The sequence below is a fragment of the Sycon ciliatum genome, chromosome 9 (genome assembly GCF_964019385.1).
Source record: "Sycon ciliatum chromosome 9, ocSycCili1.1, whole genome shotgun sequence".
Taxonomy (NCBI): Eukaryota; Metazoa; Porifera; class Calcarea; order Leucosolenida; family Sycettidae; genus Sycon; species Sycon ciliatum.
The window spans coordinates 133,496-146,890 of NC_088651.1; the positions used below are offsets into that span (position 1 = coordinate 133,496).

The 13,395-nt window shown below is 50.3% G+C and overlaps 2 protein-coding genes and 1 long non-coding RNA gene across 3 annotated transcripts; 1 reads left to right on the forward strand and 2 right to left on the reverse strand.

Annotated features, from left to right (window-relative positions):
* Positions 1–293: 293 nt before the first annotated feature.
* LOC135824994 (uncharacterized) lies at positions 294–2,201 on the reverse strand. The gene is made up of 2 exons (XR_010554999.1): positions 1,842–2,201; positions 294–820 (listed from the first exon to the last, which is right to left on the reverse strand). It is a non-coding gene; the product is annotated as an uncharacterized LOC135824994 (long non-coding RNA).
* A 2,951-nt stretch (positions 2,202–5,152) lies between these two features.
* LOC135824698 (uncharacterized) lies at positions 5,153–7,776 on the forward strand. The gene is made up of 2 exons (XM_065337409.1): positions 5,153–5,442; positions 5,881–7,776. Exon 2 carries the CDS (start codon positions 5,971–5,973, stop codon positions 7,207–7,209), a length of 1,239 nt encoding a protein of 412 aa, XP_065193481.1. The 5' UTR covers positions 5,153–5,442; positions 5,881–5,970; the 3' UTR covers positions 7,210–7,776.
* A 1,097-nt stretch (positions 7,777–8,873) lies between these two features.
* Positions 8,874–13,347, reverse strand: LOC135824828 (uncharacterized). Its single transcript, XM_065337544.1, has 3 exons — positions 12,225–13,347; positions 11,158–11,253; positions 8,874–10,385 (listed from the first exon to the last, which is right to left on the reverse strand). The coding sequence occupies exons 1-3, from the start codon at positions 12,309–12,311 to the stop codon at positions 10,095–10,097; spliced, it is 474 nt and encodes a 157-aa protein (XP_065193616.1). The 5' UTR covers positions 12,312–13,347; the 3' UTR covers positions 8,874–10,094.
* Positions 13,348–13,395: the final 48 nt, after the last annotated feature.

The window sequence follows — 13,395 nt, forward strand, 5'->3', positions numbered from 1 at the left end:
CAGGGCCATGCATGTATTTGCTGGCCTTGCAAGAAATCCCTTACACGCAGCAGCAGCAGCAGCACCACCACCAACAGCAACACCAACAGCAGCAGCAGCAGCAGCAGCAGTGTGGACACACCACCCGTCCGGCACCTGCAATGCTCCGTGGCAGATTGCGATGCCGATGCAATTACACACTATCCACCCACACAAACTGACTCGCTGCCGTTGCAGGATGGGCAGGACATGAAGGATGCAGTGGTGTGCTCCAAGCACTATAGCCAGCTGACCAGCGGCCGTAAGCACCACTGTGGCGATTGCCATGCGCCAATGGAGCTAGAGCCATTGCGGAAGGCTGCAAATTACCAGGTTGTGGCAGCAAAGCTGAAGGATGAGGGCATCACTGTTTCAGAGGACGCCGTCTACTGTACCAAGTGCTACAAGGCACACCTGGCCTTGGTTACAGTAGACGGCTACGCAAGCACAGATTACCAATTGAATGCCATTGTTATAGCACAGCGGGGCATACACACGGCTCTAGCAGCAACACTCGTGCTTGCTGGAGAGCAACTGCTCTCAAAGAGTGCAGTTTTGTTGGTCACACTGCACGACCACTTCATGCACCACGCTGCCACAGGCTCACACAAACCAGCAAAATGGCTTCTCAGCCGGAAAATGGAAGTGTTGGCAGAGCACATTGAAGTTGTATACCCGAATGTGAAAAAACGTGGTATCCTGTTGCTACGGAGAGGGTGCAACACGCAACAGGCCTTGCATGATGCTCTTTCCGCCCAGCGATGCGCTGCAATGTCACACGACAAGCTTGCCACGGACATACCTGTAGTAAACAACAGGACAGAATCAGAAAATGGAGTTTCGGCAATGGCGGAGCAGGTACACATGATGATCAGGGCACAGGCTGGTGACTTTATCGGAAAGGAGTTTGAGGATGGCACAGCTTTAAACAAACTAAACTTCGACAAGGTCATACAGTCGGTGCATCCACATCTGTGGTCTTGGATTTGGGTGGTACTTTATGGCGAAGGGACACAAATCCCAAATCCCAACGGCAATGCCACTTGAAACGCAACGGCAAACTAAATGTCTTAGGCAATACACGTTTTGTCGTCCTTGCTGCATGCTGCGAAGCCTCAGTGTGTGGTTCCACTGCAGCTGGTATTAGCAGATGTAGTGGAAACATACAGTCATTCGACGACCCTTCTCGCCACACTGTGACGGTTCGGTATGCATGTTCACGCAGATTGAAAATCGCCTCAAGTCTGCAACTGGTCTGCAAGCATACCTTGTATGTTGTGTGTACCTGTCTGGAAGTGTTCAATTTCACACCGTTGACATCTCTGTGCTTGCTGAGGTTTTGAAATTTTAACTAATGGCTTTGCTGTTTCATGTATGTCCATTTTGGGGTGAATAATTTCCAATGCCAAAGGTCCAGCCTCATTTCTCGGTGTTGACCTGAAGGAGCTGCACGATTTGTTCAACCGCAAGCAATGTCAGTGGACAGAAATGCACGTACATGTATGTATGTACAATTTTAAACCCACACACACACGTAACTACATATTGTAACTTTTTTCCAAGAGCGTTTTGATGGTTTCTGAGAGCTGAGGTATTTCAGAACAGTTCACAAATGCACTACAATAGTTCAGACACCAGAACTGAATACGTTTTATCACTTTGTATACTTTTAGTGGCTGCTGGTATACTCGTTTTCCACATGACAACAATATGTATAAAAATTATCGAAATGATATACAAAGTCTTTCAATTAGTGCCATCGGCTTAGCCGTGCTGGTATGCTCAGACTATTTCTATCACAGGGCACACAATTATGTACTTACTGAGGTTTCTAATGACTGCCTCGTGTCCGCGGCTTCTGGCAGCTGCAATTCGTCTACTTCTCGACTCGAGCCGACGAAATTAGAAAAATAGGGAATATAGTTTCTTCCTAATAAAATAGGTACATTGAGGTTACGACCTCAAATTCCCACTCGTCATCACAGCAAAGGATAGAACTCATCATTTCCCACTACATTGGTGACTTAGGAACCCAGTGATATGATAGGAGAAGCAAAATCAATTGCCAAAAATTAGGCAAAATTCTCCCTCAACTGCCATGAGCGTCGTCATCTTTCCCTGCATAAAACCTGTATCACCCTTTCCCGCAAATAAAATAAAAATCGGGCAAATCAAGGCTTGGCGCACGGACTGAACATGGAAGGAACAAGGGCTTTTATCAACGAAACCTGGTGTTCCACGCATGCGTTAACACCAAGGATTCAAATAAAATCACAAAATTCATGAATTTTCACTACAAAAAAGTTATCAAGAGTTAGGAAACTAGGCCAAACACATTGATATGGAGACAGAGCATTCTGAAGTATAATCTGTACATTTGCATGCACTATAAAAAAAACATTATGCGGTCGGGTGAAAAAAGACGGTCGGTCGGGCCGGGTGACCCGAAACAACGAATTAATTCTGGATGGCCTAGAAGTTTTTTCCTGGCATTTTGAGGTTCGAATTATCAGGATTTTGCCTGTAGTAGTCATGTACAGTAGGTATCGGTTATAGCGTGGGTGTTTGAAAAACGACTTTCTATTCTTATTTCCTGCTGCTGACGAATTTCTTCAACGCTGTTCAAGCTACAGAGTACTGTCCTGACGACATGCGCTGCGGCCTCATCGTTCCCATCTACAAAGCCGGCAAGCCTCTAGGACATCCAAAAAGCTACCGCCCCGTTATGCTCCTTTCCGTCGTCCGTAAGATCTTGACGTCAATACTCACCCGACGACACACACTCCATGTGGCAGAGAGCCAAGCTGGTTTCCACCCTGGCAGATCGACCACGGATGGTGTCTTTTACGCCAGGACGATGTGTGAGCGCGCACTAGCTTGGTAAACAACTAAGCAAACCATTTCCAACGAACATCGGCGTCGTCCAGGGTGACCCAATGTCACCAATAATGTTTATAACTTACGCCGAAGGTTCCATGCGTAAGATCCGAGAGCAAGCTCTACCCGCGTCAGACCTACCAGCAACTTTCACACAATACGCAGACGACACCACTGCCCATCAGAACGAGCGATCATCTGTGGAAGAAACCGTCCGTGTGTGTGAACCCGTTTTCTCGGATGACAATCTGAAGCTGAACGTGGCAAAAACTCAATATTTCACTGTGACCAAGGAAGATGATTCCTGGAAATCGGTGAAGCTGCTGGGGAGTATGCTAGGCACAGCAGAAGACATAGCAGCCAGAGTGTCTGCTGCAAATCGGGCATTTGCAAGCATTCCATGGAAACGCCACAACCTGAATTCCAGGCTGTGTATGTTTTCCTGCCTGATATTGCCTGTCTTGCTGTATAATTGTGCGCTTTGGACCTTATCGCAAACATTAACCGACGTCGTCAATGTATGGCACCGGAAGAAACTACGTACCATCATTGGTATCACGTACCCACAACGAATCTCGAACACAGCGCTGTATGCCAGAACCGAGCAGACCCCACTATCCCAAGTCTGCAGGCAACGGAGACTGCTGTGGTTCGGCCATGTAGTGAGGGAAGGCGAAGAATCGTCCTCGTTCCAAGCCCTCCTAATGTCAATCAACACAACAGACATACGACGACCCCGAGGACGACCACGTCTGAGATGGATCGACGTTGTCAAGAAAGACTTACAATGCATTAATCTGTCGCTTCTGGATGCTGTGCAATCTGCTTCTGATAGAGCTGCTTGGCTCGAAATTGTTAACAGATGCGTTGACCTCATGCAATGAGTGAAATGCGAACTGTCATTATTATTATTATTATTCTTATTTCCGATATTTCTTACACACGATAAATCAAGTGTGACATATCATGTGCATGTGCGCAGAGGCAGGAAGATCATCGTACATACAATGTAGTGCTACTGTGCATGCGGCTGGTCACAGTCACATAGGCTTACCATGTGGCTATGCAACATGAGTTACATGACCACAATAGTTGAACCTGCAGCACTAGGACCCAACGCGAGTCAGATCAGAACTGCTTTGGACGGATGTTATTACTACAGGCGATATACTTTGTACTGATCTGGCATGTTTCGCTACACAGATTCCATTCTTAGGACCGATATATTCTACTGTACGATAAAATTGCTTGTAAGAATAAATGTGCACATGAAATCCATGTTATGATTATGAAAACATGAGAGTTCATTCTTGTCGGCAGTATATTCTTTTACACGACCACGCTATAACCGATACGCACTGTACATGTGTACAGTCATGTAGTCTGTACTGCATGCGCTCGAGTGCACAGATCTACACTACAAATCTATAGACTGCATGCTGTAGATCTGTGCACGTGCACTCAGCTTGGACACCGGTCCCGTGGCCGGTGCCCAGGCCAGGAGAGCGACATCACATAGCTTTTAGTACGACTCCCTGCCCTGGTGCCATGCCAATCAACGTTGTCAGTGCCAATGGCAATGAATGGTGCACACAAGCAACCCAGACCTAGCGAAGGATAATTTTTGGTCTTCTGCAGTTCTGGAGAAATGGACGCATGTGGCGTATTTGTTACTAAACCGGAGCGAGCAAGTAGTTTTGGTGGATTGAGAGAGAGTGCTCACCTGAGAGGCTCGGTTTTGGGGGTTCTAGAGTAATATAGAGTAAATCTTACTTGGAAATGCTGCTCCGTTTCATTTCTTCTTCCTCAGCGAGGTCACCTCTAGGCTTAGCACACCACAGTCAGTGCATTGTGCGAAGTTCGCAGTCCAACTGTCTCCAGGATTTTACTAGGACTCCACTTACACTGTATGGGACCATAGTGGCACGAAGCGGACAACCAATAATGAGCGAGAGAGGTTGAACAAGAATGAGCGAGAGAGGTTCAACAAGAAGGAGTGAAAGAGGCTCAACAAGAATGAATGAGAGAGGTTCAACAAGAATGAATGAGAAAGGCTCACCAGGAACGAGTGAGAAAGGATCATCACTTGGTCAGCTACCCACACATGATGTAGTACACATGGATGTAGCCATGGATGTACATGATGTAGTACATATATGGATGGTCCAAGATGTCAACTCTACAGGTCTGCAAGTACATAACACATGGACATGTACGCACCTAGGATCTCTCATCATGGTCATGCTACTATTGCTGCTGCTGCTGGTGTTGTACACGGCTCCACCGCAGACAGTGCTACTGCTCACAAGCTGCAGCTCGTCGTCTCCGTCCGGTCTCGAGCACGGTTGGCATAGCAACGGCGATGACGGCAATACACACGTTGCAAACTCAACACCACCGTGGTCGTCGTCACTACCACAGTCGCCACTGTACTTGCTGCCGTGACCTGCGTTCCCCATCTACGCTATCGGTGGTGCACAACAGTTCACTGTGCCACCAAGCGACAGCGACCTGGAGCTTATTGCCAAGAACTTCCGCTTCATTCAGGTAAGTCGCATGTCACGTCGGAAACAGTTGTATTGTGAATCGGCCACACGCCGGGCGGTGTGCGGCCCTATTTCTGTGAAAACTGGGCTGCAAAATGGTGCAAGGCGCAAACTTGCATGATGCGACTCAGACTGGATTTCATTGAGCTGTACAGTACTGGTACATGTGATGTCACAGGATACAAGTTTCATTAATAATGTACACGACATCACGCAGCACCGCACCACTGCGGCACATCACCACCACACAGCGCGGCACCGCACAGGACTGTGCGACACCACACGCCGCCGGAATACACACCATCGCCACACCACACCACATGCATGACACCACGCCACACCACCCGGTACCAAACCACAAGATGGCCTGAACCTGTCGTAAAGTTTCTTCCTGTCTGTTCGGTTTGCGCGTACCTATCTTGTGTTGTGTCAACTTCAGATACGTGACTTTGCCCACAGCAACAGCGATGCACTGCTCATCGTTGTCTGCATACTAGCGTTACTGTGTCTCTCGGTCATTGCTATCTGCATGTGCATCCTGTGTCGGCAATGTCGCAGCAGCAAGCAACAGGGCGGGCGCAAGATGAAAACTCCCGGCCCGCAGCAGCGCTCAGACAGTCTTCGTTACTCATGTCTCGATCAATACAGTCCCGCGCAGTCACGTTCCGGAAAGCCGGCCCCTGTCGAGGGTGATGAGAATCACGACAGACCATCATCGCTGCAGCTGGAGCGAAGTAATTCCATGCCGAGCTCACGTGGACGCAATCTCTCGACGTCAATACCTCCATATCTGCCGTCCGTTGTCGGTAGTCACAGTAACGGCTATGAGGTGCATCCGTACATCAGAAACCCCCGCGGTCCCGCAGGGGCAGCAACAACGACGCGATGTCTGGAACGTCGACGCTTTGGCAACATGACCACCAGGTCTACGCGACGCGAGGCATCGCCGTTGGTTACGGGTGACGACCAACGCACCACCAAGTCCAATCCGGCACAGGCACCGCGGAGTCGCTTGACCAGCACCCATCGGCAGCCGCCGTTGCTGCGAACGATTGAGCGCAGCCAGAGCTGCTACACCGAGGAGGAGCTACTGGCGGACGTGAAGAAGATTGATCGCGCCAGGTGCCTGCGCCGACAGTCGACCGTGGATTCGCAGAGCATGACATCGCTCGATTCCCTTCCGGACATGCTAAGCAGCACGGGCATGGACGGTGTCAGCGTGACGACGTCCACTCGTGATCTGTACCGGCGATCGACCCCGACGTCATCGTCAAAGCCCACGACTCCCGTGAATCGTCGTCCGCTGCCCGCAGCGGCACCCAGCAGCCCGGAGCTGGGCACCGAGATCATGTTTGCGGCGCCGTCGAAGTCGCACGCCTCCGTCAAGCTAACCTTTTACTTCACCGAATACAATCAGACCATGACCATACTTAACGTGGAGTGCTTCGAGCTGAGCCGTGCGCCGTCGCGCTCCAACACCTTCATGGCCAAGCTGAGCAGCACGCACCGCCCGCTGCAGAAGGAACGCACCGCGCCTGTCAACGGCTCGAGCAACCCATTCTTCTTCCACGAGGTGCTGCGCATGCCGTTCGCCAGCATCGAAGAGGTACGCTCCAGCACATTGACCGTGGAAGTGTACCTAGTGCACTTTACACTCGGCCCGCTGCACAAGGAGAAGAAGATTGCCATCGCGCACTACGATTTCAACGCCAGCCAGGACGTCGAGGGGGTGAATAACATCTGCTGTGACTTGCAGCCAGTACGATGAACATCGTGGATCAGGGGCGTAGCTGGTCCCCCTCTCAGGGGTGGGGGTTGGGGGTTGTACGGTCGCATATGTGTAGGATTGCTAGTGTGTGTCATCCATGGTCATCATCATGTGCCTGCTGAACCTAGGTCGACATTTTTTGGGGTCGGGGAGGCAGTGCATGTGCCCCCCCCCCCCCTGCCCCATGCGGACTACGCGCCTGGTCGTCATGGTTTGAAGTATACGGAAACGAAAAGCTTCAAGTCGTTTCGTTCGTTTGTGGCTTGTGCCACCGTATGTGAATAGACATATAACCTGAGACCAATGTCCCTCATCGTAGCAGTACCTAACATCTGCTGTGACTTGCAACCACTGTACTGAACACCGTTGCCATGCCATGGTGTCTCATACGGAAACCGAGAACCTCGGGATATTTCAAATCATTTTCGTTTGCCCGTTTTGTTTATGTTTTTTTTTTAGTTCGTTGCCTCAACAGTACAAAGTACAACTTCAAAGAGGGTCGAACATTTCATTCGTTGTGGCTTGTGTCACCCTGTAAGAATAATCGTGTATCCCGAGACCAATGCACTTAACTTTAGTACCTTCAATTTACACTGATTTATTACGTAATAAGTTACTTGAGTTACGACTGGAGTGCACCCAGCTCCTATGGCATGTCGAGCACTTCATGAAAACTTTAAAAGTGCTTTGACATTGATTTCTGACAGTGTGAATTGCCAGGTCACATGCCGGGACAGATACCAGGTCACATGCCAGGTCACATGCCGGGACAGATGCAGCTGATATGCTTCATTGCTGTACGCTGAGTTTGGCTTCCTCCAAACCACCTGGCTGACCCTCAGGGGTTGGTTTGGCTGCTTCTCGAAGGCAGTCATTATTAAATTAATTTTGTTTGCATTGTAAAGTTGAATGCTTGTTTCATAATTATGGCAATGGTGCAGCCATTGCCATAAGGGGGGGGGGGGGGTGCACAAGCACCCCCCCCCCCCCCCTCTGGTTACGAACCTGTCCAGAGAGAATACATGCAGTCATATTATGTTAATTGCGGGACACAATCGAGAGAAGTGTTCTCCACAGTTGACCGTGCTGCAGACAGTCATGCGTGATGAAAGAAGGTCAGTTACCCAGGTGCGTGCGCCAGTGCCCTTCAAGGGGGTGTTCCGGGGGGCCTCCCCGGGAAATTTTTCAAAAATGAAGCAAAATCCTGCATTTTGAGCAAAAAAGGGGGGTTCCGGGCACCCAGGAACCCATACGGGGCACGCGCCTGGTTACCGACACTGGCGGACAGAATCTACTTGTAAGTTGTAGCTACACAAAACCAGCACCGGAGGGTGTACCCAGTGTGCTGACAGTGCTCAACACCATGGCGGAGGCAGGGTGTACCCAGTGTGCTGACAGTGCTCAACACCATGGCGGAGGCAGGGTGTACCCAGTGTGCTGACAGTGCTCAACACCATGGCGGAGGCAGGGTGTACCCAGTGTGCTGACAGTGCTCAACACCATGGCGGAGGCAGGGTGTACCCAGTGTGCTGACAGTGCTCAACACCATGGCGGAGGCAGAGCGTAATACAGAACAAAACAACAAGGACAATCAAGGCAGGGTTGTTGCTACTTGAAGTTTCATGCTCTCGCAATCATCAAGCCCCAGCACCAAAACCATTACATGTATTCACACATCTCTATTTTCCATATGGAGATCAAACATAGAGAATCAGCAAGGACAAATACGTAGACTTTCCTGGGAATTAACATGACTACACTTAGTATACTACTACTGTACAATGAAAACACAAAACACAAAACAGGAATTGATGATGTCACTGCCATGCAATAGGACGCTTCCTGAAAGTACACAACGATGAGGGAATAGAACGACGAGCGTTCGGTACGCGCGTTGGTACGCAGTATTTCACTACAGGATACAAGTTTCATTAATTAATAGAATAGTGATAAAGTAAAAATTCGATGCACATTGCACATACAGTTGCACATACAGTAGTTCCAGGTATAGTAAAGAATATGATAGGTGATGAACAGGTGACGCTGTTGAGTATTGTTCAGTCCATTGCAAAACTGTGTGTGTGCGTGTGTGTGTGTGTTGGGAGGGGAGGGGGGGGGGGTGGGGTGGGGGGTGGGGGGGGGGGGGATTGTTGAAGAATGGTAGTACTGGTATCCTACAGCGGAACTATTCACAATAACGTACGCATGATTAGGTGCAACGATGGTCAGCGCTGTGAACTGAGACAGAGGTGGCGGCAATGAATGACGTTCAGAACCGATGCAGCCCCATCAGAAAGTGAACAACACGCCGGCAGTCAACGTATGTGTGCACAGCTGTAAGCATGCGCTCTCTTTGCAAAATATCTTTGACAGTACACATGCTCTTGAGATGTTCTGAATATCCACATATCCACATGATCATGTGATCTGATTATGACGTCATGCGTATAAACTATAAACCCAGTCATGGTGTAACGAGTATAGTCTGATCATGTGATCAAATTATGATGTCATGCTAATATTCTGATCATGTGATCTGATGTCGTGTCTATACATGTAGTATGATCATGTGATCAGGCTAGGTCAATGAAGATTTCCATGTGATTCACAGCGGCTGTGACAGTTCCTCAAGTTATCACCTGACTACAACTGTTGACATTTCACGTGACCATGGTGAGTGTAACAATTCTGATGACGTCATCCCGTCTGATCACAGAAACCATACACTGATGATGACATCATGTCATGTGATCACGTGACTACAGACTGATGGCATCATGTCATGTGACCACTCAGTGAGCATGTAGCGACGACATCATGCACATCATGTGATCAACGACCACGCAATACCAGCAAAAACACATAACTGTATGACCATACCAGGATCAGTAGTTCCTCTTGCGAGCAGCTCCCGATGAGCGCCGGCTGTGGCGGGTACTGCTGGGCAAGGCTGAGAGAATAGGCGCACGGGGAATGCCATCCGACGGGAACGTGCGACGGTCGGGAACAAACTGTGTGAACGATAACCGCTCCTGAACGCTCGATGCTGCGTTCTGCGGCTTGGCAGAACTCTTGGGTGTTCCGTAGCGAAACTGATTGATTCGTTCTTGAGAGCGCTTCTCCGCTTCCAGCTCACCAATGTCCTGGAGAAACTTGACGCGCGACTTCTCAAAGCCCTGCAGATGAAGACAGCATTGGGAAAGCGAATGTGTGTGTATGGGGGGGGGGGGGGGGGGAGAGAGAAAGACGGACAGTGACAGAGAGAGGCGGAGAGAGAGAAAGAGATAGAGAGCAGAGCACAGCAGAGACGGAGAAATATTCGTCCGGAATGTTTTTCAGTTTTTCGACCCAGGAGTTGGATGAAATTATTTACTGACCAAATTTCTGCTTCTACAGTAGCTGGTTCATGTTGTAAGGGGGGGGGGGGCTTGGTCGAAATATTCTTGATGCAGCTAGTCATCGTCAGAGCTCACGACTTTCGTGAATCGCCACCCACCACCTGCACCCGGCAGCCCTTGATGCAGCCAGAATAGTATGTTTCTTTCTGTAAGGCTACACCAAGTTTATTCTATTTTCGCGTTGGGCCTTTTCTGGAAAATGCCCGTGAGCGGGCAAAAAAAAACAAGACAGAGGAAAACAAAACTCCATTTCTATGTGCACACAGAATAGCACTACCAAACTGTCGTTGTCTGCAAAACGACAACAAGTCGCCGCAGCACAGCAAGCAGACGGGGCTGGAGTGATACAGTAACAGATTTCATGGATGGCTACAGGCCCGTCACAGTGACATTAGAGGTGGGGCGGCAAGAAAGATGGTGCGGGGTTACTCACGCCTTGAAAGTGTCAAGCACCGCAGGTAAGTATTTATTTAGGGAGTTCGAGAAGGAGGAGGGAATGGACCAGCCCGGGGGGGGGGGGGGGGGGGGGGGGAGGTTGTATTATCAGTACCTTGCAGTCGTCGGAGAGGTCGTTGATCTTGGCACGTAGGGCCTCGTTCTCACGTTTCACCCGCACTATGTGCTCCTGCACTCGTCTCTGGGCATCCTGTATGATCATCAACACAAACATAACAGAAGAAAGACACTTTCTCGCAGAGTTTTCCGCAGTTACCCATGCAAAGGTCCCTGGCACCAGGAGCACCACTACCAGCAGCAGGCAGAACCCGCCGGTACCAGCACCCCTCGGCCCCCCTCCCCTCCCCTCCCCCCCCCCCCCCCCCGCCCAACACCACCACCAGCCAACGTAACACCACTACCAGCCAACATAACCCTGGCACCAGCAGCACCACCACCAGCAGCAGACAGAACCCCGGCACCAGCCAACATAACCCCGGCAACAGCACCTCCGCCGCCATCAGCAGACAGACACCAGCACAAGTGCCCCCCCCCCCCCCCCCCCAACACCACTACCAGCCAACGTAAACCCGGCAACACCAGCACCCCCCCCCCCCCCCCAACACCACCGCCAGCCAACATAACCCGGGCAACAGCACCACCAATATAAGCAGACAGACACCAGCACAAGCAGTACCCCCCCCCCCCCCCCCAACACCACCACCAGCCAATGTAACCCCGGCAACAGCAGCAGCACCGCCATCAGCAGACGTTGCCCCAAGAACAGCAGTACTCTGGCCATCAGCAGACAGAACCCTGCCGGGCAACAGCACCTCGCTCGTTACCCCCCCCCCCCCCCCACACACACACACCACCACCACCACCAGCCAACATAGCCCCGACAACAGCAGCACTACCACCGCCAGCAGACGTAACCTTGGCACCAGTAGCCATCCTCAGCAGACGTTGCCCCGAAAACAGCACCACCACCACCATCTGCAAGTTTCACCCTGGCAGCCATGCCACCCTACCATCAGGTAACCCTGGAAACCATGCCACCCTACCATCAGCAAATGTAATTCCGGCAACAACAACAACAACAACACCCCACCACTATCGGCAGATATACAATGTAGCTCCGTCAACAACATCAGCAGCACACACACTGAGCAGCATTTATACCTGCTTTGCCTCCTGCTTCATTTTCGTGATTTTCTCTTCAGCCTCGTCCTCGAAGACTTTCCTCTTCTGCAAGTACGCATGCTTCATGTCATGCTGCTGCTCCTTGTTCCCCAGCTTGACAGCTTCCACTTCAGCCTCCAAATCCTTGATCTCCTTAGCTTGGTGGTCTCTTAACACCTGCGTTAATACACAACCAGACGGAACTCAATCTGCGGACAGAACTGCTTCGCCCCTTGTGGACTCATCAGCGCAGCACAGAGAATAAGAGGCCGAACCTGATAGCAATGAAAAATAGATATACCAAAGCCAGATTTAAAACAGGCCCGAACGTACCTTGCCAGAGTGCTCAAACTGACAAGTCAGTGAGCTCTGCATAACGCAAACAGCAAAAGCACTACCCTACACGAGAGTGCTCAACTGCTACAAAAGCAGGAGCGAAATACTTAATCAGACGGAACAAACATACCGTAATTTTCTGGATAGTAGTATATCCCTGTACGTACTCGGACAGTTTCCTCGGAGACAAGACGCAATAACACTGAGAAGAAGGACACACTTCAGGCTCTTGAACAATACATGTATCTCCAAAGCTCAGTTCACTAGTGTACCTACAAGTATTTCTTCTTTAAAAGTTATTTGATAAGGCTTGACAGTATACTATTTAAAACATATCCAGCCCTCGCCCTCGCCCTCGCCCTCGCCCTCGCCCTCGCCGCACACATCCGCTTTCCACAAAGATATCTGGATAGGCGAGGGAACCGGGTAATCGAACACACAACGTCATACTGTATGCATGCATGACATATGCTGTAAATCAGTAATCAACGATTTTCTTCCGGATGGCGAGGGATCCGGATAAAAGAGGACCGGATAAGCGAGGTCTGACTGTAAAACATTCGAGACGTTGTTCAAGAGCCTGAAATGTGCCCTTCTTCTCTGTATTTGGGTCCTGGATTTCCCAGTTCTGGCGGTTAAACGTCACCTACCCCGGCTTGCCACCCCTTGTCGACTACCCTACACATTGGTCCATCCAGCCTCTTGTGCGCTTGCATTTTGCCACCTTCGATGCGATCGGTAGCATTTGCCGGTGTACCCTTTGTCCTGGAGAAGGCGCTGATTTGGGCTCCAACATTTCGTAATCTTCAGAAAGAGCCCCCCAACCCCCCTAACC

What these genes read in the sequence shown, in the direction of transcription:
- LOC135824698 (XM_065337409.1), top strand. Translation starts at nt 5,971, where the DNA reads ATGTGCATCCTGTGTCGGCAATGTCGCAGCAGCAAGCAACAGGGCGGG.
- LOC135824828 (XM_065337544.1), bottom strand. Translation starts at nt 12,311, where the DNA reads ATGAAGCATGCGTACTTGCAGAAGAGGAAAGTCTTCGAGGACGAGGCT. An exon ending in TGAAGCAGGAGGCAAAGCAG is followed by an intron (nt 11,254 to 12,224) that starts GTATAAATGCTG and finishes ATGATCATACAG; the next exon opens with GATGCCCAGAGACGAGTGCA. An exon ending in ACCTCTCCGACGACTGCAAG is followed by an intron (nt 10,386 to 11,157) that starts GTACTGATAATA and finishes CTTCATCTGCAG; the next exon opens with GGCTTTGAGAAGTCGCGCGT.